We start from the raw sequence: 27,347 nt of genomic DNA on the forward strand, positions 1-27,347 counted from the left end.
CGGGGCCTAATTAATGCAAATAGAAGTAAAATATTAAAATGTATTTTTGTGTAAGGATTTTATTAACAGTTATTTCAATGAAAAAGCATCAAATGTAAAGTGTCACATAGAAACGATTGGAAATTACTGTAAATTACAAGAGAATTTCCTAAAACTGTAAATTTTACAGTATTTTATTTTTAAATTTAGATTTATTACAGTTTGATGCACACACACATGTATAACAAGAAGTTCTCTTGTATGTACTATACTATAGTAAGAGAACGTATCGTTAACTAATTAACAGCTTTTACTGAAGCATTTTTACAGTCTTTTTACAGATTGTGTGTGTATATAAGTGATGCTTTGCAAATGTAACATATTTCATTTCTAAATTTCAATTGTATTGTTGAATTTTTAATAGATAATAAATGATTTGTTTATAAATATTTTATTTATGCTTGCCTGTGTGTGTATACAGTGATGGTATGCTAAATTAAAACATTTATATATAAATTAAAAGGTTAATATTTCTATTTGAATATATTTTTTTAAATGTACATGTATACACACATACACTTTATTTGTATTTTTATATGGAAATATATATTTCTAAATAATTACAGTACATATATATTTGCTAAGTCATATTTGTGTTTTTATTAAACAGACCATAACTAAGACCATAAACTTCAAATCTGGACTTCGTAAGCCTACATTTTCACCAAAGACCATCACTGAGACATCGCTTCCTAGTGTCATTATTGTGTTGTCAGCATCATGTCATTTCAAGATTCCTTTCCGATTGTTATTGCTAATTTCATTACGTGACTCATTTTGAAAGGTTGTTCTGAGAATGTGAACAAAAGCAAAAGTAACTGTTAGGAAGTGGAGTTATTCAGATGAATGGCTTGGTTGTTTGTTGTGGCATTTTAAATGGTACTCGTACACAACACATGCACAATTAAACCGTGTGTTAAATGCGGTAACATGAGCCATGAATTTTTTTTTTTTTTTTTTTTTTTTTTTAAGATAAATCAAGTTAATAACAAATAGAATGTGAAGTTGGTCTTACTGGCATCCCATCCATGCACTTCCATATGGACAGCTGTTATTATGCATATATATATATATATATATATATATATATATATATATATATATATATATATATATATATATAAAATGTTGTTTATTGTGCACAAATAACAACATGCTGTGCAAACAAATTACAATGAGGTTGTTGTTTGGCAACAGTTCTGTTCATAACAGTAGACCTGCTGGTGAAGAAGTGGCAGATACAGGTAAAAACAAACACATATACGCAAAGTATAGACAGAGATATTGGAAAACATTAAGAAATGTCCGACCCTACCTTTAGTTCAGGCCTGGTTTTAAGGGGATGATAGTGAAAGCAAGAGCCACCCACAGATGAAGCTGTAATAAACAGATTTGGCAAACTATCTAGTTGCACATTTGTGTTTGCACTCCGGAGAGCGCAACAGGTTTCCATTTACATTTTTACAGCGTTCAGCAATGTGGCCAATCACATACATTCCTGCTGATTTATTGAACTTAATGACCAATCAGAGACGTTAGAACCCATTCAATGCTTCAAACTCTGTAATTTTGTCCAGTGCTCAGTTCTGCAAGCTCATGAACCATCTTATTATAACAATGTAAATGAAAGATGAATTGTGCAGTACAGAGAGATTCATTGATTATAACGGAACTTTTTGAGATCGCGATCAGCTAAGACGAATCACAGGTTTTCAGGGAGCTTTCTTTGTAAGCTTTATGTAGGCTATACAGTATGTAATTTATGTTATCCATATAGGCCTATTTGTATAAAACCTTTGTTTATCAAGCTATACACTGGAAAATTCTCTGGCAGGAGATGATTACCTTCCTAAATTATAAAATTAGCTTGGTTTTACATGTGTAAAAATTTTAACCATCATATTATAAGTATAAATATAAATTATTTTTAATAAAATTTCCATTGTGCTAAAGCCAAAGCAAATTTAAGAAAATTAATTAATCTGGAAATATTTATTTCATATTAAGTAATTTTTTTTACAATATAATTTTTTGAATACAATTCCAAAGCAGCTTGAAATTATGTATAGAACTGTAATGTGGTCAACAGACCTGGAACAACCTGCAAGTCATTCAGTAAACTACTATCTGTCAACCAATTTTAGATAATATTACTAAACTACTTTTTTTTTTTTCTTTTTTTTTTTGGTGGGGTGGGTTGTTGGTGGGCAAATGGGTAATAGTAAACCACTTTTTTCTTTAGGACCACCACTGAGCGAGAGTAAATATTCCAGCCTCTGAAAAAGGCCCAAATATGGTCATAGAAATCAAGCTTATGTTGATTTCTTCGTTTAAGAGTGGTCATGGTTTTTCACACTCGGCAGGCAGCAGTTCTGGAAGCCACTTTACAACAGTGTTTAAAACTTTAGCTTGCTTAAGTTAGTCATAGTTAAACTACAGTCAAGCTACACTTGAAAAATAAAAAAGTAGTTAGGTACACTACAAGCTACGACACTGAAACTAGTAGAACTAAGTATCTCTATTAAATGTAAGATTTTCTGGCATAGGACCACAGAAGGTATTTGAATGAACAGAGTTAAATTAAATTAGCAAATGTTTTGTTTGTATTTTTACTTTCCATGTTTCACTATAGAATTGATTGCTATGGATTTTTTTATATTTCAATCAGTTTTGACCTTTTTTTCACCCCCACACAACTGTGTATACCAGTCTAAACCATCTTTTGTTTGTAAACATTTGTTTATTGGTTTCATTCATATTTTGTTTTTACTCGTATGTATACTATAGTTTTAGTAGATGTTTGTGTGGAAGCAGATTAGACTCAATAATTCACACAAAAGGCATGATGCACACATGCGTATCCCAATTCACATGCATGGAACCGAATTCACGTGCACAAAAAAATGTATATTCACAAAAACCAATTCACGTGCACAAAATAAGAATACGTATTCATAAAATGTTTCACAAATGCAAAATAATTCACAGATGTACACCTGTGTACAAAAAATGTTCAATGTTTAAAATTGACGAGTACATCATGGACCGTGAATGTGTGAATCACCTTGGATTTGAGTGTGTATTTTTGAGACTTTCCTGGCAGTGAACTCCATCTATGCGAGTCACTCATACTCCTTAGCCAATCAGATTTGAACCTGTCCATTGATCAATCATAACCCACTGTGGGCATATGATGCGTGTGCCTACCTGGATGATCATCAGCGTTACATCATCAGCGTGAGACCCCAGTTCAAGTCACGGTTCAGAAGAGGTTTGTGCAGAAGATCGTTAACTAGCCTTGCAAATGTGTATTGTTTTAGCTTTGCATGTATACTCAAGTCTTGGAAAATCAGTCATTTAGACATGTTACGTGAATTGGTTTGTGTGAATTTTTTTTTTTTCGTGCATGTAAATTGGGTTTCATGCATGTGAATTGAGATACACATGTGTGCATTCTGTCTTTTGCGTGAATTAAGTCTAATCTGCTATTTATATACTGCTTTAAATGATATTTTATTCATTAATAGCAAGTTTAGTTCATTTGCGAAGAGAAACCAGTCATCTGTTTTACTGTATATGTGTGTGGGGTTTAATACTTCAATCACTTCTTGTTCTGCTGGAATGAGTGCAGAAGTGTGCATGTGTGTGTGTGTGGATGTGAATGAATCAGTGGTGTTTTCTGCTCTCCACTGTGTGAGAGTTGACTGCAGTTCAAAGAGGAAAGATCGTAATATTACAGCACCATTGATCTGGCATGAGCCTGTTCGTGTCAAGCTATTTTAAGCCGTGACTCACTCAAAATGACAGATTTCGTATGCGAGAGAAAGAGCTTCTTCATTCCGAAATCTTTGATGTGTCAGAACTGACGGGAGACACTCAGGAAATTCCTGCAGCTCTGAGCGTCCGGATTCATGTGCAGCTCTCACAACTTCCCGGAATCCGCTCTCATTTTTTCCCAAGGAGATTTGGTATACGTGTGTGTAGGCGTAGGTCGAAGGTTTCAGATCACGGGTCATAGCTGTAGTCTCTCTTAATTTCCAGATGAACATTCTTAGCTAATCCCAGTAGAACAAGGAAACCATCCCTCTCGGTTTTCCTTCTCTCCGCTCAAACCAGAGTGTGTCATGCACTAGAAATCTATGTTTTGTCTTTAAGACATAGTCCTTGTTTGTCAGATTATATGTCTGAGTGGTGCATTATGCTTTATTGATTTATGAAGAAACTTCTTTGGTTTTGTGTCAGTATGGGAGAAAAAAAATCTATGGAAGCTTGTTTCCACCACAAGATAGAAAAGTCAGTTGCAGCTTTTTATCTCGCTGACTGTTTTCTTTCAAATGTGAACTTATAGCTCACAACTACGACTTATTTTTTCTCTGAATTGTTAGTTTATGTAGCAGTTCTGAGAAAAAACGTCAGAATTGGGAGATAAAAGTCACAATTACCTAAATGTATTATTTTATCCTGTGGCCGAAACAAGATCATTCCATAGGAGAGAAGAAAAAAGCAGAACTGAGAGATGTAAACTCAGAATTCTAAGAAAAGAAAAACAGAATTGTGTGATGTAAACTCAGAATTCTGAGAAAAGGTCAGATTTGTGAGAATTCTGACTTTTATCTTGCAGTTCTGTCTGACATTTTTGCAAGGAAAAAAGTGAGATACCGAAAAAAAAGAATTCACAATTCTTACTTTTCTATGAATTGCCTTTAATGAAGCAAGCTTCCATACAATTCAAATTGTACTGTTGCATTTATTTAAAAAAATATAAGCAGCAGTAGTGTTCAGTTCCTCAGTAATAATTATTTTAATGCTGTTGTGGAAAACTGCTCTAAGTTTAGTAGCATTTACAAAGATAAATCGAGAAGAGCAACTTTTTCAGGAGGAAACGTCAGCCACCATACAACATTTAGGCTAATGCATTTACAAGGGCAGTAAAAATACAAACTACAAGCACGATATAAATGGTAAAGGAGGTTTCGAGTTTATAAATGGAAGTTTCTAAAAACATTATGTAACGATTCTATTAAGAAGATGTGTTGCTTTCTTTGTGTTTCAGGACTACAGAACGCCAAAGCTCACCGTACCCTGTTCAGACATCCAAGAGATTCGACGCTGTAATCGCCTAGAGATGCCAGACAACATGAACACATTTGTCTTAAAGGTGAATGAAATAACAAATGATTACACAGTTGATAAACTAATATATTCAAGAGGCTGATTGTAAGAGGTTTTAGAAACATGCACATGTGCATACAGTTCCCTGTCTGTTTGTTAATCTGAATTGTTGACCCAACTCAAAGAAAATGTATTGCACCGAACAGCTTATATCTGTTGTAATCTTTCTCTGGTTAATGAAGCTTCTTAGAAATGTAATCGATTCAGAACTGGAAAGGAGAACTCAGTCTTTGATTTTTTTTTTTTTTCTTTGCCTTCTGCTGAAGTCGTCATGATTAGTGGTCGACCAAAATTGGTTTTCCTTTGGTCTCTGCTGATATCTAGAGAGTAGCAGCTGATGGCCAAACTAATGCAGGCAGTGATGCCAGCTCCATGTGCTGCAACCAAGTGTTTTTCTGTAAAACTAACTCTAGAGTCTTAATAATTACTATGCATGCAGGTTTTATGCCTAATAGAATTTAGAATAGTTTTTTATTTATTTAAATATATTTAAATAGTAGCTTTTTTGACTTCATCATAATTTCATAGTTAAGAGACTACATGGAATAGTATTTAGGAATGTATATATTTAAATAATAGTTTTTGTGACCTCGTGGGAAGTCGTGGCCTAATGGTTAGAGAGTTGGACTCCCAATCGAAGGGTTGTGAGTTCGAGTCTCAGGGCGGCAGGAATTGTGGGTGGGGGGAGTGCATGTACAGTTCTCTCTCCACCTTCAATACCACGACTGAGGTGCCCTTGAGCAAGGCACTGAACCCCGAACTGCTCCCCGGGCGCCGCAGCATAAATGGCTGCCCACTGCTCCGGGTGTGTGTTCACAATGTGTGTGTGTGTGTTCACTGCTCTGTGTGTGTGTGCACTTCGGATGGGTTAAATGCGGAGCACAAATTCTCTTTTTTTTTTTTATTTGGGTCACCATACTTGGCTGAATGTCACTTCACTTAATTATGTTTGTATATTTAAATGAAAGGTTTTAAGACTGTGTGTGTGTGTGTGTGTGTGTGTGTGTGTGTGCGTGCGTGTGTGTGTGTGTGTGTGTGTGTGTGTGTGTGTGTGTGTGTGTGTGTGTGTGTGTGTGTGTGTGTGTGTGATTTTTATTTAATTTATTTGTTTGTTAATTTTTTTTTTTTTATTTTAGCCTTTTTTTTTTTTTTTTGCAAGTCTAGCTTCACATTTAATCAGAAATATTATAAAACATGATGAATATAATAAAGCAGCCTGAGGAATAACTGTATTTGGTATGAATATGAAAAATGAATATTTCAATTTAAATGAGATTTTAAGGAATGTTCATTATATAGTTATTCAAAATAATATTTTTTTAAATATATTGTAAACATAATAACGCCGTGTGTGTGTATATGTAAAAAAGAAAGGCTAATCGGCCTGAGGAATAACTGTATTTGGTATGAATATGTAGGCTCAGTAAGATTGTTTTATGAAAACCATCAAGTTTCTTAAACTAAATCTAGTTTCTAAATCTTTTCTTGTCTTTTGTTCTGTCTGTTTTTGCCCGTTCTGTGCTCAGGTTACTGGTCATGCGGGTAGTTTTCTCTTCGAGGCTGATAATGAGCAGCAGGTGAGCTCTTGGACCACGGAGCTCAGAGAATGCATCTCCAGCAGGTGAGAGCGTTTGAACTAAACTCCTCTGAAGATCCCAGACATCTGCTAAAGTTCCTCACATTGCCCTACTGAGAAAACCCACTCACTTCCTCTTTTACACACTCTCACACACACATAGAATAAAACTAAACTCAGTGCTTAAAAAAAATTCACTCATTTTTTTGTATTTTTAAAAGTCTTAATTTAGATGCGCTTGGTTTGTTTGCTTGCAGACATATCCATACAAACACAAACACACCATCTGTGTGTTCTGTGTCATTTACGAAAGGTGTATTTGTGTGTGTGTGTGTGTGTGTGTGTGCGCAAACGCATGGGTTTCATTTCCTTTTATTGGTGTGAGGGTACTGAGAACTCAAGCCTGTGTGAATATATCAATGTGCGTTTTAGGAAGAGAGAGAGAGAACGAGAGTGAGGTCTTCCTGTTATTCTGATTACTAAGAATCTGAAGAACTCGACTCAGCACATCTCATGGCCTCCTTTCTCTCCGTGCCCCCTTCTCTCTCTCTCTCTCTCTCTCTCTCGCTCTCATTTGCCTTTTTTATTGTTTACCCTTTTTTCGATCCACCCTTTATTCATGCATTCATCTTGACATAAGAGCATCATATACAATGGTGTTTTCACTTGTCCAAGAATTACACGACGCATTTCCTGACTAGAACCAAAAGCTTTTGTGCTTCTTTCTCCCACAACTTCCCCTGAAGCCCCTCCTCGAGTCTTGCTTCTCCTCTTTTTGTGTCCTTTCCTTCATTTCGTCCCTATAGGTTTCAAAGCCACGTCTGTTTTTCTGTCTAATGTTCGTCCTTTAAGATCTGCTCTTATCTTGACCCAGTTTCTTGCTGTGTTCATTGCATTCTTGTTTGTTTGTTTTAATTTGTCACTATTTTTCCCAGAGTAATTTGAATTATTTTATCTAATAATTATAAATATAATATTACAATTTTAATTAATATGCTAATTATATAGTAATTCAAAATATTTCAATTTTTTATATATTGTAAATATTATAATGTAGTGTGTGTGTGTGTGTTCGCGTGTGCGTGTGTATGTCTAGAAAGTAAAAGTAAATCCGCATGAAAATTTTGTGCATCAAATATCTGAATGTCAATTTTTGTGACAAATATACCAACATTTATTTTTAAAATCTCTAATTTGATTATTTGAAGAATAGCAATAAATTTGATAAAAATATATTTTACTAAATGTAATATAGTTGCTATAAAATGTAAAATGTAATGGGAAATAGAACTAGAAATAAGGTAAAATAATGTAATTATTTGTAAAATAATAATAATAAAAAAATATAATATATATAAGTTTATCAATTAAAAAGTATTTTTAAAAAGAAAAAAATTCTTAAAAATAAATGGCCGCTTGTTTTCTGCTTTGTAATGTAATGCAGTGACATTCACGCATTTGTAAGTGTTATATAATGCTCCACATGCTTTTTAGGGCAGCAGTATGCACGTCAAAAATGAACTGCTATCGCTCAAGATCGTTGTTGAAAGCTTTGCTTCGTAGTGTGGACGCACCTTAGCATATGTGATGGGATGTTATTGACCGCATGACTTTCTGTGACCTCTTCATTATGCAATTAAAAGAGTTGATAGATGTTTATGAGAGTGTACGTGTGATTCCAGGTCAGATAGTGTGGATGGAGAAGCGTTTCCTGTCAGCGACTCGCTCAACGCAGCTCGCAGAGGGAGTACAGAGCCCAGCGGCCAGGGTGAGTCAAGTACACACACACACACACCATCTCTTACTTAAATATCAACACTTATATTAATAATAAATTATTCATCTAAAATAACTGAGAACTGAAGACGTTTGTGGTTCTACTTTTGAAACAGTGTGATTTTTCTGCATAGATTTCCACTATAGCATATGTTTTTCTTTTGTTTTGATAAACTAACAGATTAGATTAAATTATTTTGCATAGTAATGGACTGCTCTGATGTCTGTAAACCTTCTGTCTCGTGTGTGTGTGTGTGTGTGTGTGTGTCCACAGGCTCTCTGGGTTTTGGACTCTCAGAGCACACCTATAATAAAACGGATCACTTCCTGTCCTCTTACCCATGGTTCCATGGGCCCATATCACGTGTGCGAGCTTCCTACCTTGTACAGCATGCCGGGTTCAGCGGTCATGGGAACTTCCTGGTGAGACAGAGCGAGACGCGGAGAGGAGACTACGTCCTCACATTTAACTACCAGGGCAGAGCAAAGGTAATGAGGCGTAATCATCATCATCATCATCCTCATAATCATGAATTACAAAAACATTTCATTATTTGTAATGTATGTATATATATATAATACTCACATTAGATTTAATTGACATTCTATTTAATTTTATTTACATTCTAATTAATATATATATACACTGCCATTCAGAATTTTGTGATCAGTACGTTTTTTTTTTATATACAGAAGTTTCTTGTGCTCACCAAAGCTGTATTTATTTGATCAAAAATACAGAATTTGTTTTTTTTATATTGTAAGATATTATTTCAATTTCTTTTATTGGTTTTCTGTTTTAATGTACTTTTTAAAATGTAATTTATTTCTGTGATTAAAGCTGAATTTTCAGCTTCGTTCCTCCAGTCTTCAGTGTCACACGATCCTTCAGAAATCACTCTAATATGCTGATTTATTATCCGTGTTAGAAACAATATACACACACACACACTTTGTTTTTATTGGCATCACTTTTTATTCAGTCAGTGTTTTAAAAGCAGGTAGTAAGAGTTAGCAGTAGTGACCAAATATGGTGTTTTCATTATTTAATTTTTTATTTATTGCTTTTTAATGTATGTTTCTTTCCTTAATGTCAGGTTTTGGCTTCTAAATAGTGCTTATTTTTTCCTATTCAGTGTTTTTTTTTTTTTTATAATAAAAAAAAAAAAAACAGAACCATTTAAGTGTGTAAGATTGTCCATTATATCATAAGTAGTTTAAAAATAATAATTTGTAGAAGTATCAAGTATATCAGATGTCTATATTGGTGTGTTCCTTATTGCTTAGTAAGTTAAACCTCACTGTGACTGTTGCACATCTTTCTGTTTCTATCTGTATTTATATTGCATTTTCCACTGTTTTTCTTCCTCTGCAGCATTTGCGTCTATCTTTAACTGAATGGGGTCAGTGTCGTGTGCAGCACCTGCGTTTCCCATCAGTCATGGACATGCTGAGTCACTTCCGCAACTGTCCGATCCCGCTGGAGTGCGGCGCCGCATGCGAGGTTATGCTGGCCAATTATGTGCGGGTAAACGTCACTCACACAGGTAAGACTGTATTTTGCATAGTTTTTATTAACGGTGCATTTTGACCCTGTTATATTAATATTTCTGAATATTTGTGACAACAGCACATACATCATCAGTAATTTGCGTAAAACTTCAAAAACATTAGGCCTCGTTGTGATTTGCTCTTTGTACTTTCATTCTGATGGCTTAATGTGAGCAATATAACATAAATGCCACAATGGGATGTTTTGGAAGGGGAAATAAGTATTTTAAACAATATTACCTAAGTCACAACAGATTTTCTTTCTTAGTAGATGACTTGTTTTGAATCACTTCGGAGTCATTTTCACAGTCTGAAGAAAACCTTGTGATTTTGCAGGTCGTAATAGTGTTCGATTTAGTCACCAAAACCAAATTTTCAGACAATTGGCACTTGGCAAGAATTCATTTTGGAATTTTTTTGTAAACCACATTAAATGTAAGCGTAATAAAAATGTAATAAATCTGGTTTATGTGATCATACACTGTTTAGCACTGCACTTTTAAACATATATAATGTAGGATAATATATAATCAAATAATATATTACATAGCAGTTATTTATCTATAAATGATCATAAATGCAAACATGCATTTGATTTCTTTCTGTCTCTGTGTCTCACACACACAGCTCAACAGGATCTGTTTTCCTCTTATGCTGTGTGGTTTAGATGGGTTTTAGTAGTTCAGAGAGACCTGACACAAGGAAACATGCACTTTCTCAAAGACACACACACACACACACAATCGTCCATATACACTCGTACCTGTATCATCAGAAGTGCAGACTCTGTGACTTATCTCCCATCAAGTTTCTGTTTCCTGCAGTCCCTCCCTCACAAGCTGTAGAATACACACACACATACACAGAGCCTGTTTTATCACACACATGCAAATACACATTTTAATAACCTGCCCTATTTTGTGCTCCTACTTCAAAGTCCAAACGCACTCTGAGATACTTGTAGAGGATGCAGAGTTTGAGAGTGTGAGGATGATGCCCTCTATGGGATACAGGGAGTGTAATACAGTTATTAAGGTTTATTGTCAGATTTAAAATAGTCGATTTGTATCATTTCTTTTCACACTGAGGACAACAGAGGGCTTTTATTAGGGAAGTAAAAATAAAAAAGGAAAGTAACTGGAAAGTTCTGGAAACTGAATTTAACGAATCAAAAGAGTGAACTTCAAATTTGATTAGTATTATTTGTAAGTGTATTATTCTAAGAGTGAGTTTCTGCTAAAGTACTGAGTTGGATGGGACAATTTGAGATTCTACATTTATAAGGGGAAAAACTAAAATGACATTAAATTGCAAAATGAAAACTAGGAATTTTTGTAGCGGCTATGTGTTCTGTCAGTGTTGTGTTAATGAAGTGCTTTCTCTGTTGCATCTCTGTAGGTCAGAGTTCGGCTGTCGGCTCTCCGGTATTGGTGCCCTTCTCTCGCTGGAGCTCAGAGCCAAGTCTGCTTCACTGTAGTCCGGATTCATGCCCTCACTCCAGCCCCTCCACAGCCCAGTCGTCAGCATTATCCGCGCTCCCGCATCACACGCCCTCTTCGTTTCCAGACCGCCCCGTTCCCGTCCCCCTGCGCCGGAGCGAGTCGGTGGGCCGCAGAAACCTGCTCCGCCACCCCAACCCGCTGCCGCCCCTACTGGCCAACCGAGACTCTGACTACGAACTGGAGCCGCCCGACAGGGGGCGCAAGAGAGCCATCGACAACCAGTACATGTTCTTCTGACAGAGACAGAGGTTGAAAAAGAACAAAAGAAGTAACAGAGGAAAAATGCTCCAGAATTCCCAGCCAGACGGAGAGCATCCGGTAGCCAAACGGAGAAAGGAGTTGTGTGAGATTGCGCACGAGACTCAGGATTGAGGCACCTGTGCGTGAACGATACTGCCGTAGACCTGCCGTGTGTCTACCGTGTGAATGTATTATACAGATGTGTCACTATCAAATCGGTGTGTGTTGTAGAATAGCTCAGAGGAGTTGCTGGATGGGAACATTGCGCGATGGCTGGTCAGTAAGTGGAACACAAACCAAGAGTGGAGTCAAACATGTCCGTGTCTACACTGGAAGCGGACATCGCGACAACTTGAGGCCGTCTACACTGGATACATTCACAATCAGCTGCAATCTCAAGGCTAGACTTTAGTAATCGATGATTACTAAAATGAAAATAAAATCAGTTCGTCGATCAGACAAAAAAAAAGTGATTAATTTTCTAACTAAATACTTTATTAAATTTGATTTTGCATGTAATTCATTTGATAACAAATTTTACGTTCGTATTCTTACAACTGCATATGAAGAATTCATTTGCAAAAACAGATTCTCAAAAATTCTCAAAAATTGTTTTTTCATTGTGCATTCCAATTAATCTCAGTCAGTCTGCCATTAGGTTATTTTGATTAGGTTAAAAAATACAGCTAACACAATTAAATTTTTTTACAAAACAGAGTTATCTAGTTATCTTAAGTAAATTAACAAAATTATCCAAAATAGAATTTGATTTTGCATATGATTAACCATATCATTAATTTTACAACTGCATTTTCATATGGTCGGAAAACAAAAATGTTTTAAGTAAGTTTCAGCAATTAAGACAAATAGCAATATAATCAGACAGGAAAAAAAATCTTTATTTTTAATATAAAATTACAAAATAAATTTTTCATGTGAATAATTTTATAGTTAATATTATGTTAGTATTCCTAAAACTGCATAGATATATGGATACATACATAATCATGTGAGATCAGAAACATCATGAGCTTTTTTTTAATTATTATTATTAAAATCACTTCATTTTCTATGTGTCTTGAGTCAGAAATGGAGAAATGGGGTGTCCACATCAGGGGCTCACAGTGTAGACGGCTCCGGAGTCATTTAGTTTTGTCGCAGGTGTCTGGTGTAAATACGGTGGTAAACATCCAAAAGATTCGAATCGTTTTCAGTCTGGTTGCACACACACACACACACACACACACACTTTCAAATTGTTTATTTCATGTTCATTTGTAGTAATACACAGGTTTCTTTGTTTTGCTATGTAATAAATAAATAATAATAATAATATAGATCGTTGAACCACAGTTTTACAGTCAACACAGCGAGTCTTGTTATCTTGGATTCTAGAGGTTTACAATTTCATCTGACCAAAGAGTAAAATTAACCAAATCAGACCAGCAGTACGATTTGTTTTATGCCTCAATAATGAATTTGTTTTACCCTGTGAATTCATTCTTTCTGTCTGCTTTAACACATTTTAACCTGTTTCACAGCTTCATTAGCTGTGTAAATACTACTTTTAAACTAACAGCAGCCAAATCTGACACCCTAAATAGTTGATTTTAAGCTATTTATCCATTGTTTTTCAGTAAGTGTATTACAAAAAAAACAAACTCTTTTTGAATCATTGTGAATGTCTATATTTGTGGCTTAACACTACCACAATAATCAAATCTGTATCAAGTGCAGACACCCAAGTATTTCTCATTCATACATAATTTGGCGAATCTCACATTTCACCAAGTCAAAAGAAAAAAATAGAATTAAAATAATGCCTAATTATTCATATATATATATATATATATATATATATATATATATATATATATATATATATTTCTAAATTAATTTAGGACCATAAATTTGTTTCAGTATTCATGATTATTTCCATGTTTCAATATTACTATACAGTAATTTTATTTGAATTTTTTGAATATAAATTTATATAAATATATATAAGTAAATATATAAAATTTGAATATATTATATATACAGTGGGTACAGAAAGTATATAGACCCCCTTAAATTTTTACTCTTTGTTATATTGCAGCCATTTGCTAAAAATCACATATTGACAGAAAAACATTTTTGCACATTTATTAAAAAAGAAAAACTGAAATATCACATGGTCCTAATTATTCAGGCCCTTTGCCTGAATTAGTATTAGTATTTAGTAGAAGCACTCTTTTGATCTAATTCAGCCATGAGTCTTTTTGGGAAAGAAGCAACCAGTTTTTCACACCTGGATTTGGGGATCCTCTGCCATTCCTCCTTGCAGATCCTCTCCAGTTCTGTCAGGTTGGATGGTAAACGTTGGTGGATAGCCATTTTCAGGTCTCTCCAGAGATGCTCAGTTGGGTTTAAGTCAGGGCTCTGGCTGGGCCATTCAAGAACAGTCAGGGAGTTGTGGTTAGGCCACTCCTTCATTATTTCAGCTGTGTGCTTCGGGTCATTGTCTTGTTGGAAGGTGAACCTTTGGCCCAGTCTGAGGTCCTGAGCAGTCTGGAGAAGGTTTTCGTCCAGGATATCCCTGTACTTGGCCACATTCATCTATCCCTCGATTGCAATACTTACGACCATGTGATATTTAAGTTTTTCTTTTTTAATCTTCAAAAATGTCAACGATTCTGTGTTTTTCTGTCAATATGGGGTGCTGTGTGTACATTGTGGGAAAAAAAAATAACTTAAATGATTTTAGCAAATGGCTGCAATATAACAGAGTGAAAAATTTAAGTGAATCTGAATACTTTCCGTACCCACTGTATATATTATTATTTTTCTTTTTTTATGGTCGGAGAGAATTACAGGAAGCATTACAATGCTAAATAAATAATAATGGTCCTAGGCTTCATTCAGTATAATATTTATTTTTTTCTTCTTGTTGTGGGGTGAAAGGTTTTGTGAGTTTCAATTAATGATCCAAAGCAAGAAAGCTTTATATACTTTCTCCTTCTCTTCTGCTTTGCTGCAGAATCCGGTCTGTGCTACAATACGTTCTGTTCTTGCTCTTCAGATCTTTATCAGCCATTTCTTCTTCGTTTTTCAACAAGCCTCGATACCACAAAGAACCGTTTCATAATCCTCTATGTGGCAAGGAACAGGCGACCACATTCTACACTCTACACAAATATCTATATTTTTTTAACATGATATGAAAGTGTGAACTGTACCTGTGTATCACTACCTCACATTGCATTGTGGACTGTTTTTTTTTTTAATGATTGGACGGTGTTTGAGAGCAGCATTGAGCAAATGGAGTTAGACCATTGGTTTTCTTAATTACTTGTGTCGTTGACGTGCACGTCCACTAATAAGTGATGTGTTCAATCAGCAAAGTGTTGTTTAAATGACTGCTGCTTTGCAAATGACCCGGAATGTCTTTTTGTAATTATATAAAACACTTGTACGTTGTTTCTAACATGATTTGTAATATGTACAGATTAAATTTCATAAGTCTGACTCGATCAGAAAAAAAAAAACTAAAACAATATAAAACAACTGCATTGTCTGGTAATGAATTTCTTCCTCCACTCGGGTCATGTTGACAAAGTGCATCTCAAAAGTCATTTGTGTTGTTCTATAGTGACTGAAATGGGCCGATGTGATCCTGGAGCAGTGTTGTGCGTGTTGAGATGCTTTGTACATGCATGCTCCGAACCGCACCACTTTGCTTCAGAGACGCATCTGAGGGCCCTCAAAGTTCAGCTGATGAATGTATGTCTTCTCTTTCTATACTGTTGTTATTATGAGACGTATAAGAGCACTGTAAACCCCTGGGCTTCACCCTCAGCTAGTTTAACCATTCCATCACAGCTTTCTGATCAAACTTTCTAGTTACTTTCCATGTAGCAGTATGCATATTAAATTATATCGACTGTATTTTTGATCTTTTTTTTTTTTAAAGAAAAAAATAAAGTTAATGTTTCAATCCACTAAGTATTTTTGATTTTTTTTATGAGTTTGTTCTGTGATGAGAAAAAAAAATAGAAGAATTATTGTTTTACGCAGATTCAGATTGCTCTAGACACTAATTTGATCGTTAAATGAGGTCATTTAATTTTGGAGCCATAAAACAATATTTTGCAATAAAGCCTTTTCTTAAATGAGTGTATTAATCAATTATGTTGATTAATATATTAATGTATTTTTCAACAATTATATAGAACTATATTTTGCATAGAAGTAAGAAAACAACATCATCAATTTCAGGACCATAAATATTAGTCATAATATATTTCATGATTCCCTGTTTTACTGTTACATTAATGAGTCATTCTTTCACATTATTAGTCTGTAATGCAATATTAGCATATATTCATGGCAGTACACAAGAAACTCTAATATTTAAATCTTGTATGATTCCTGCACTAGTATTAGGGAGAATAATGCTAATACTTAACAATCTAAGTGACTAAAATATTGATGTATGGTATCGATATATTGTTTGATACAGTATATGCTATAGCCTATTGTTTTTAATCACTTATGATTGTAGGCTATTACATTAATTTTTAAGTCAACCCTTATTAGATGTCAGTGTACTATGGCACTGTTTGATAACAACACTTCAAAAAATGTACAATGGTACTTTACTATGGCATATTTAAAGTAATGGCACAGTGTTTTTCTATAAAGGTATAGTCTGTTTTTATACAGTCTATGGGTATAGTACCAAAAGGAATGTTTCTGGGTGTGGGACCATGTAACGTTACTGTGGTATTACCATATAAAAACTATCATGATACATGAATTTCCGTAGGCTTTCACCGTCTGATGACATCACTTGTACATAACAGTATTTGAGACATATTTACTAGTCTAAACATTTGACGTAGACTTTGATGGACGACGACCTGCCAAAACAGCAGAGTTTGAAAGCAACTCGTTTGTGTGCGTGTGTGTGTGTGTGTGTGTGTGTGTGTGTGTGACGTCAGCAGCTTGCGGAAATACCGCTGAGATAGAGCAGGTCGACCGGAACTAGTACTCGAGATGTTTTCATCTTAGAAAAAGAGATTTTTAAACCCAAATTAACGCTCTGTTATCTTGTCACGCCACTAGCTGAGTTAGTGCACTTGTTCTCCATCCGGTGCCGGTTCCGGTTAATAGGGGCAACAGAAAAATAGGGACAAAATGTCCCTGCTCCAGTCAGCGCTCGATTTCCTGGCCGGGCCCGGCGGATCCGGTGCCGCCAGCCGGGATCAGAACGACTTCGTCGGTCAAGTGGTGGAGCTCGGAGACCTGAAGCTCCGGATCAAACGAGTCATCGCGGAAGGTAAAAGACTCATTCAGAATAGCACCAGGCTAGTCATGCTAACCTCTGCTTAAGACACTTACATGTATTTTCTTCAAAACAGCTCTTAATTTTGACTGTAGAATGTCCGTAATGTTTTCTTAGTCACAAATATTAACATTAGGTTTAGTGTACATGTATATAATTGTGATCGTATAGATGACAATGGGCTTAAACTAGCTGGCTAAATTGTTAGCAAGTCACTTGGATCTGATACACCTGACATGAACTCATTTTATGTTTCACATGATAATCTGTATATTCTTGAGGCATTCAGATGTATGCAACTTATTTTTTATATTATGTCACTAGCACAACTATATGAATATAGTCACGGTAATCCAGTTAATATTCATATTCCGTAAGTTCACCTGTATGTTTTAACTGAATTTATATATATGCACCTGTGTACAGACTGTATTCATGCACCAAGGTATTTACATGGTACAAAAACATTTATTTTTATTCTTTTACTGGTTTCATTCCTTTTTAAAATATGATGTCACATTTATGGCAGTCTGTTTTCGCCATGGGACAAAAATTGAAAAAGTGATGCAACTTTTTATAAAAACATTATGACTTTGTTTAAATTCTGAGTCAGAATTGTGCAAATAACTCTACTGCTTATGTGATGTATATTCATATTTGAATTATTATCTGTCAAAGTGGGGTGTTTTGGTCAGATCTATTGAAATCTGTTGGGTTATGTAATATTAACATAACTGCTCTTTCTGTATAACTCCAGTCCTTCACTTTGCTCAGGTGTGTAGACATCTACAGGAAACAGAGGGCATTCTGGGTGAACAGGAATGATTTGCATGGTGTTGGTGAGGCATATTGGTTAGAGATCTGGGCTGATAAGCAGAAAGTTGGAAGTTTGAACTCTGAACTGATGATCCATGAACAATCAATCACATGTTCCTGTATCAGACATGGGATTTTATTTCTTAATTCCTTGCATCACAATGACATTTCTGGACTGTAATGTTGGCCATTATTTCTGGAAATTGTGTCCAGAGAAGTTTCTGTTTCACTTGAACAGAACAGTCCAGATTTGAATCTTTGAATCAGTATGCTTGATATTTACCTCGGGTCTCTTGCTGTTCCTGTTTCACTTTGTTTTGGACTGTTCCTTGGAAATCTGTGGTGTGTGTGAATGTCGGCCCTCCGCCCGCTGGTATTCATTTACCCGTTGCCATGGTTACAGGCCGTTTTGGTCACTTGAGGGTTGTTTCACAAGTGTCCACAAATACCTGTCTGGCATAGACACTTTTGTTCATGAGGAGACATGCACACCGACACGGTCAGCATCTGTTCATGGAGCCATGCAGTAATATAATGTATTTCTATTCAACATTTGAAGTGGATCAACAAAATGCTTGGGTGATATGAAATAGTCATTCTTAGTTTTATATCTCCATGAATAAATAAATCCCTATTTCCTTCCTTTTATACATTTTTCTTTTTAAGCATGAAGCATATTTCTCACATCAGTGCATGGTATTCCAAAGAAAAGTGTTTGTGTCAGTCTATATATATTGTATTGTATTTTTTTTTTTTCAGTCTGAACATCTGTTGACTAAAATATTTACTTGAAGTATGCTCTGAGATTTTCACTTTATATTTCAATAATTTAATGTCACATTCACATATTCCTCTAATGGCCGTTAATGATTGCATGACATCCAGGGAAACTCAAATAAAAGGAAAATAAAATATTTTAAGTTTTAATTATTTACATTTTTGGTTAATAGCTCATGTTAACAACTTGCCAAATAGCTTTTGACAAATAGTCACACCTTTCAATTTTTTACTTATTCACACTTTTCATTTCTTCATTCAGCATTTTCTGCTGATGAATGGTATTAAATAGTTGAAAATTGCAATATTCCACTTTATCATCATTTTCTAGGCAATAATATTTCAGCTTTTTGATGATTATATATTTTACTGTTATTATTAGTTGTAGTCTTAAGATGAAGATGCTAACACCTGTAGCTGGTTGCATAAAATCTTTAAGACTGGTCCTGACTTTTCTAAGTCCGTAGTGTAAACATAGAATGATTTCTTTGAATCTGAAAAGACTAATTAGCTCTTGGCTAATTGCTAGTTGGTCAGACTAGTTCTAACCACACAGTTTCTAATGAAGAGGCGAAGTTTATGCAACTGGCTCCTGTTCTTTTTAGTTCCTTGTTTTTCAGCCATGTAACATCAGTTAGCTGTGTGTTTTTAAATCCATGTGTAGTATTTTCTCCACAGCACTTACTCTTGATGATAAAATGTAGTGCAAACAGTTAATTGCTGAGATCAGTGATTCATTAACGTTGTGTAGTGTGTCATAGCTGCAGACGTAATGAGTTCAGTCACTCGGTTTGTTGACTGCTGAGGGCAGACGTTTCTTTCTGTGTGTATGTTACTCGTCTTCTCTAGAAGACTGACTCATTCGTGTTGTGTTTAACACAATGCCGGAAAGGATGTGAATTACTGACAATCAGAAAACTCTTTCTTCCCTTTATAAAAGACTGATTTTAGACTAGTCTACATATATTTTCGGAAATGAGTCTGTCTCATGTCCTGTTGGTGCCACAGTCCCAAGTCAGCAAAACTGAATCGGCCAAGATCCTGATTCAGATTGGTGCCATCACTAAACCTAAAATAAACCGAATGATAATAAAATGTTTTCTCTCTTATAGGTGGCTTTGCATTTGTGTATGAAGCCCAGGATTTAGGTAGCAGTAAGGACTATGCGCTCAAGGTATGATGATGTCGTCATCACACATAAACGTTCATTTTATACTGACTACTATTATACATTATGTGCTAATGGGTTAGTTATGCTCTGCATAGACATGAATTAATTAATGTCATTATAAAGAGCAATATTTACACCCCTGAAGTTTTTTTAGACTCTTTCTGAGGGCATTTTTTGCAATAAATGAACATACAGCAGTAATTGGTAATTGAAATAAAGCTAAAGCTAAATTAAATTAATATGCGACTTAAATGTTAAAAGATAAATAGAAATTAGTAATGTTGCCTTAGAAACTATTTCTTATTAAAAAAATAATTAAAATGAAAACAGCACATAACATAATTACTAAAACTTAAACTAAAATATAGCATAATATAAAACTACAAATAAAAACTGTATTAATGGACGCTTTAATAGTGCTGTCAAACGATTAATCGCATCCAAAATAAGTTTTTGTTTACATAATGTATATGTACTGTATATTTATTATGTATAAATACAAACACATACATATTTTGAAAATATTTACATGAATATTTTTATATATTATGTTGTATATAAATGTTAACTTTATAAACATAACCTTTTCTTAAATATATAAATACATGTATGTGTGTGTGTATATATAATGTTTGTTTGTTTGTTTATTTAATAAATACTCACAGTGCACACTCATATATTATGTAAACAGAAACTTTTATTTTGGATGCGATTAATCACGATTAATCGTTTGACAGCACTTAATAGCCAGTAAATACTGCTAAAATAGTACTGACATATATAACTTTTAACACATCATCCATTTATCTTTAGTTGTTTAAAGCCAAAGCACTAGATAAGCCTAGAATAAAATACATCAAAGATTACATAACATTACATAACATATATACAGAAAATGAGGAAATTCACTTTAGAAGCATTTATTTATGCCCATATTTTAGGTATTTTAGCCATTTGTGTTTCTTTCTTTGGTAGTTTTCCTGTGCTTTGCTAAAGAGTTACAACAGCAGTTCAAAAAAGATCTGAAATTTGTGTTTATTTGTATGTTTGTGTGCAGAGACTTCTCTCCAATGAAGAGGAGAAGAACAAAGCCATCGTTCAGGAAGTCTGTTTCATGGTAATAATTACAAATGTTTTATTTTCACAATTGCTGTCTCTCGCATCCATAGAGCAGCATTTCTCTATCATCAGTTTGTAAAGAAAATAGGAGTATTACCCAGTAAAAAAAAAAAAAAAAAAAAAAAACATTTCTAAAAGCTATAGAAAGGTTAACCTGCTTCTCCACGTGCTCCGTGTAGAAAAAGCTGTCTGGTCACCCCAATATTGTGCAGTTCTGCTCCGCTGCGTCCATCAGTAAGGAAGAGTCGGACACGGGCCAGGCTGAGTTCCTCATCCTCACAGAGCTGTGTAGAGGTACGTTAACACCATTCACACTGTGTTACAAAATGATGGAGAAAACTCTTTATTTTGATAGTCCACTTTAGACATTCTACTAACTAGAAGTAACTTTGTAACTACTTGTCCACAAACTCTCAGAGTAGACTGTTAGGCTAGGTTTAGGGTTAGTAGAATAAGTTTACACATACAGTACTTGCAAAGTTTCTCATAGACATAAATAAAGTATTAGATGATATTAAGCAGACAGTAAGCTAATACTGCTAGCTGACATGTAGCTGCAAAGTTACATACTGTTAGTAGAATGTCTAAAGTGGACTGTCAAAAAAAAAGTGTTACCCCTTTCTTAAATGCAAATGTAATTATAATTCATTCAAATTCAGGTCACATTTTAAAGTATTGTTATCGGACAATAGAATTAAATTTATGTATCTTAAAAAAATATTTGTTGGGTCTTTTATAGACCATTATTAATTCACCATTTTAATCATATAATTATGTTTATATTCCCAGTGTGTTGTTGAAACGGTGGCTGTAATAGCTGGTTCTAATGGCAAATAAATTAAAAACTACATTGAATAATGAAGACAGCAGGTTAAGTAAAAATAAAATGAATAAGTAATATAGTGAATATATTTAGCAAAATGGTCCACTGGTACAAAGAAGAGCTCATTAAAACTCACAGTTTTCACCGTTGCTGAAATTTGGTGCATCACTAATAAATATAAAAATTGCAACATTTTTAATGTTGCACTTTATTTTACAGTGCGTGCCCTTGTACTTGTAGTGTTTTTACCTTAGAAAGTACTGATAATGTTAGGTAACTAACCAGGTTAGGGTTAAGTTTAGGGGTGGGTTCAAGTTGAGGACCTGTTATTGTAAATACAATAAGAAGTACAAGTGTGTACGATGTACGGTTATTAGTAATAAGTGTGTACGGTGAACAGGATCGTAAAATAAAGCGCTATCAAAATTGTACACACATTAGCACACTTTATTGCTGGATGATCATTAAACTCTGGTCTTGATAAAAGCCAAAACCGCTTTTTCTAAAAGCGAAAGGGAAGCTCTTGACTGACTTTACACATTCCACTCTCTCCTTCTGACTTTCTGGCACTGGTGTGGGTTTCCTGTGTTCACATTGACCTCCGCCCTCTGTTTCCTGCAGGCCAGCTGGTGGATTTTGTGAAGAAGGTGGAGCAGAGAGGACCCATGTCATGTGACACAGTGCTGAAGATCTTTTACCAGACATGTCGTGCTGTGCAGCACATGCACAAACAGTCTCCACCAGTCATCCACCGCGACCTGAAGGTGAGGCCCACAGGCTAAATCCTGTAATGATGCTTTATTTACAGAACATCAAAGTAAGATATGAACAAAGAATATTGAAAACATTTCACCCCAAAATCAAAAGAAAAAATAATTCAGAAAGAAATTGCAGCACTTTTAATTTAATTTAATAAACACATTTTCTTGGCCTTTATTTAATTCTTAATTTTAATTATTATTATTATTATTATTATTATCAAGAGTTATATATAATAATACTTATTATATTTTATTTTATTATATTTAATATAATAAAAGTAAATATATATTATATTTACTTATTATATTTAATTTTATTTCCATTTTAGTTACTTTTTCATTTATTTATTAATGCATGTATTAATGCAACGCTCTGCTCTGGACCCCGAAAATGTTGATTGACTTGTTTTCCTGTCCAATAAATTTGCCCTAGCCTTTAATTATTCCTGCCTAGTGCCGCCTAGCCTAAGTGTCGGTTACGTTCAATAAAAAACACACATGGACTGTTCTTAAGTCTATTTAAAGTTTAATTTTTTGAGCAGTTGTTTGAAATGGATTGAATCATTATTTAAAATGATCTTGGAGATTTTTGAATTGCCTAAATCATAAATGCAGCCGGGTTGAAGCCTGCAGTAATGTTTTTCTTTTGTTATGGCAAAACACTTGTCTTAAAAATCGAAAATTAGCCCTAATATATATGTGTGTGTGTGTGTGTGTGTGTCTCTCATTTGATCTGTGCAAAATGATTAAGTACATTGTTCAATAACATTTCTTCTTCTTCTGTAGATTGAGAATTTACTGATCAGTCATCAGGGCACTATAAAGCTGTGTGACTTCGGCAGCGCCACCACCGTGGCACATTACCCAGACTACAGCTGGTCTGCTCACAAGAGATCTATGGTGGAAGACGAGGTAAAACATGCAACAAATGATTTTCTCCTAGCAGCCCATCTAGCTTTATTCTACATGAATATTAATACCAGGTGAATGTCACTTTGCCATCACTTACTGTCCTCTGATTGGTTGGTTTTGCTGTAGTTTTGGTAGTGATTCATGGATTGTCACAATAATTGAGAGAAATATTTTGCGGTGATTGTATTAAAATCTCTAGCTATTTCCCGTGGAAGCATTCCCTGATTTAATTGTTTTGTTGATTAAATTAGTTTGTTTGGTTTCTGGTCGTCTTAAATCAGTTATTGCTAGTAAATTGAAAACCCACGCAATCCACAAAGCCTGCCATTTCTCTGAACATGTGATGTCTGGTTGTGTTTATTCAATGCATTTTGGTTAGCAGCTCATTCTAATGAAGAAGCGTTTTTAGCATTTTACTATCTTCTAGCAAAGCTTGTAGTAAAGTTTTCTTCTTAAATATTAACAGTTTGAAAACATTGATTAAAAACTAGATGTTTGGAATAGAATGTTTTTTGTTTTGTTTTTTATCATGGCTTCCACACAAATATTAAGAAGCCCAGTTTTCAAAGTTGTTAATAAAAAAATGTTTCTTGAGCGGCAAATAAACATTTTAGAATGATTTCTGAAGGATCATGTGACACTGAAGACTGAAGTAATGATGCTGAAAATTCATCTTCTTTCAAAACGTTTAAAATATCTCACTCCAACTCCAAACTTTTAAACAGCAGTATAAATTGTTGAGCAAGTTTTTACATGCTTTAATCATCAATTATTATAATACATGCATGCAATCTTTTAACATGAAGACCCACTAAATTACAAATTGTTTCCTTTTTCTTTCTTTCTTTTTTTTCTCTTTATCTCTTAGATTACTAGAAACACGACTCCAGCATACAGGACACCAGAGATGATTGACCTCTATTCCAACTACCCAATAAATGAGAAACAAGACATATGGGTGAGTTAGATTAGTTAGGACTTTTTACACATTATCTGTGCTAATATTTGGAAGAATTTGGAAAGATATGGACATTTATTTTAGAGACAAAGCAAGTTGATGCAAAATTTTAATGAAAGCTTACGAAGCCAAGCATTTTTGTCCAAGCCATGTGAGGAAGGCACTTAATTTTCACGTACCACCTGGTTAGGTTACAGTGTAACAGGTTTTTCCTCTTGTTCTTTCTGTGGTTTTTAAAGAGTGTTGGTTTGTTCTCTAGGCTCTGGGCTGCATCCTGTACCTGCTCTGTTTTAAGCAGCACCCGTTTGAAGAGGGAGCCAAACTCCAGATAGTAAACGGCAAATACAGCATTCCTCAGAATGACACCAAGTACACAGTCTTTCACCAGCTCACCCGTAAGTGTCCTGCAGGAACTTCACTACATTCCCTCTCACCAAAAAATCTCCTACATCGTATCTTTTTGTTTGTTGTGCATTTGCTGTGTGTCAAAAGTCTTGTCTGTTTGTTTCAGGATCGATGTTGAAAATCAACCCAGATGAGCGCCTCACAATCAATGAGCTTATTAGCCAACTGCAGGATATCGCTGCAGCCAGGAACGTCAACCCAAAATCACCCATTACTGAGGTACAAACATCTAACAAAAACGTAACGTGTTGTGACTGTCATATATTATATCATTGCAATAAACTTTTTTTTAATAAATAATTTTCTAAATCTTAAAAAAAAATATATATATACATTTTTATAAAAAAAATAATTTACATAATCCACAAACATGGCTGATGATAGATTTCGTAACTGGCACTAGGTGGAGTGCTGTTAATTTAAAATAATATATTTTGAAGATGAATTAATCAGTATTTATTCAAATATATATATTTATAAATATATATATTTTTTAATATTTAAAATATTTATTCAATATATTAGTGGTGGGCCGTTATCGCCGTTAACGTGCTGTGTTAACGCGAGACTCTTATCGGGCGATAAAAAAAATATCGCCGTTAATCTATTCTCAAAGTTGGGTTGGGAGCTGGGTCTATAGTAAGCAAGCTATGATGACTTTCACCTTGATATTTTATATAACTGACTGGCTGAGGCCAGCCTAAAAAGAAACTCAGGACAGTTGACGGGCCACTGCTGCGCATCGTCACGAAAGCTTATCTTTTTCACGTGTGTTAAGCCGTACCGCTTGTCGATTTAAACATTAAAGCATCCAAACACAAGACGTGGAAAAGCTGAACAGAGCAGCTGGTTACTGGCGTGCTGTGTTCGGTGCGGATGCGGAGAGAGAGAGAGCCACGTATCACGGACAGCGACACTGAACCGAGCTCTCTTTTGCGAAGTTCTCCTTGAAGTCCCTCCTGCACCTGAATGAACAAATACAAATCGCAGTTTGAACAAACAAAAAGATGTGAAAGAGCCAAATTAAGTACTCGCGGTGTTCTGTTGTTCAGGGCTCACGCAGAGAAAGGCGTCTCAAAACACTTGAACATGGAATTTGCTTATTTTTGCTCTTGTGCCGACAAATATATATACAAAATATCCACCTTGGAAATTATGCTCGAAAAAACTGTCAGTTATTTCTTAAGTGAAAGTAAACAGTTGAGGGGAAAAATGGGATGTTTATTATATTGGATGCGTTAATCGTCTCTTAAAGGAACCGCGCCTAATTTAGCTGCTGGCTGCTGTAATGTTCATCCAAGAAAATGAAAATCACTCACTGCTCTTGACTGAATAACTTTGTAGTTTTAACAGTCAAACCAAAAATGATTCAGACACCAGGTATAATTTTTGATATATATAGCAAAACTGTAATAATGTGCAAAATGTTGAAGGTGTCTGAATAAATGTAGGTTTGATTGTATATTTCATTTTTACATTGAAGACTATCCAGTGCTATTTTACATTTAATTATTTGGTTTCTGTACCTTGACACCTACAAACTTGAAAAAACTTAAACATTGGTGTGAAACAGGCGTAAGGTTGATTGCACCCTGTGCAATGTGGAATTAGTTTACAGCTTTTTCAAGCACTTTGTGATGCATTTTGGAAACAGGAGATAAGCCCCTTTTCTAATGCACCACCTAGCTTGATAAACCCCTTCTCAAAGACTTACTGTTTGTCAATTTTATTTGGGTAACACACATTCTGAATGCCTTCGGCAGAATTCGAATGAGCCATTTTAATCTAGATTAATCTAGATTAATTTCAAGATCACAGTGAGATTAATCTAGATTTAAAAAATGTATCTATGCCCACTACTAATATATATATATATATATATATATATATATATATATATATATATATATATATATATATATATTACATAATTGTGGCATCCATAACTGTAATTGCGATTAGAAATTCCATTAATTGTGCAGCCCTAATTCAATATATATTACAAATGCATGCTACTTACTGTCAGTAATTTAATAATGCACTCAATATGCATAACATAAACAAATAGATTAAATGCTTTAAATACTTTATATATCAACAATATAAATATCAGCATCAGCCATTGATTGACCAACCCTATATAGATTTTTGCAATCTCTCCTTCAGAGCTTCTGTTTGATCACCCGACTGGCTGGGTTAGTTGAATGAGGCTCTTTTGGTGCTTCATTTGAAACAAATCCCTCATTCTTTGACCCTCAGACACACACACACACACACACACACACACACACACACGCAGAGACGAGCAGAGTCCCACATACTGATCACAACTCTCTGAAGAGCCATTTAGAGACCCCGCCCGCACTCTTCCTTTCGCATTCTCATATTTTTTCCTTTCCTCCCTCCCTCCCTCCTTGACCTCC

General features: G+C 34.7%; 2 protein-coding genes across 2 annotated transcripts in view; both read left to right on the forward strand.

The window, feature by feature from the left end:
- Positions 1–15,836, forward strand: part of sh2b3 (SH2B adaptor protein 3) — a 39,634-nt gene extending 23,798 nt beyond the window's left edge. Inside the window, exons 3-8 of the mRNA XM_052556269.1 lie at positions 5,093–5,197; positions 6,738–6,832; positions 8,470–8,555; positions 8,838–9,052; positions 9,939–10,110; positions 11,513–15,836. Coding sequence (XP_052412229.1) covers positions 5,093–5,197; positions 6,738–6,832; positions 8,470–8,555; positions 8,838–9,052; positions 9,939–10,110; positions 11,513–11,853 — 1,014 coding nt within the window. The 3' untranslated portion in view covers positions 11,854–15,836. The remainder of the gene's footprint in view (positions 1–5,092; positions 5,198–6,737; positions 6,833–8,469; positions 8,556–8,837; positions 9,053–9,938; positions 10,111–11,512) is intronic.
- Positions 15,837–16,831: 995 nt separating this feature from the next.
- The window catches only part of gak (cyclin G associated kinase), a 39,369-nt gene continuing 28,853 nt past the window's right edge, over positions 16,832–27,347 (forward strand). The window contains exons 1-9 of the mRNA XM_052556396.1: positions 16,832–17,176; positions 19,888–19,949; positions 21,004–21,063; positions 21,245–21,359; positions 22,510–22,652; positions 23,436–23,561; positions 24,430–24,519; positions 24,779–24,914; positions 25,031–25,143. Of these exons, the coding sequence (XP_052412356.1) occupies positions 17,035–17,176; positions 19,888–19,949; positions 21,004–21,063; positions 21,245–21,359; positions 22,510–22,652; positions 23,436–23,561; positions 24,430–24,519; positions 24,779–24,914; positions 25,031–25,143 (987 nt within the window). The 5' untranslated portion in view covers positions 16,832–17,034. The remainder of the gene's footprint in view (positions 17,177–19,887; positions 19,950–21,003; positions 21,064–21,244; positions 21,360–22,509; positions 22,653–23,435; positions 23,562–24,429; positions 24,520–24,778; positions 24,915–25,030; positions 25,144–27,347) is intronic.

Source organism: Carassius gibelio, chromosome B5, assembly GCF_023724105.1.
Source record: "Carassius gibelio isolate Cgi1373 ecotype wild population from Czech Republic chromosome B5, carGib1.2-hapl.c, whole genome shotgun sequence".
Classification (NCBI taxonomy): domain Eukaryota; kingdom Metazoa; phylum Chordata; class Actinopteri; order Cypriniformes; family Cyprinidae; genus Carassius; species Carassius gibelio.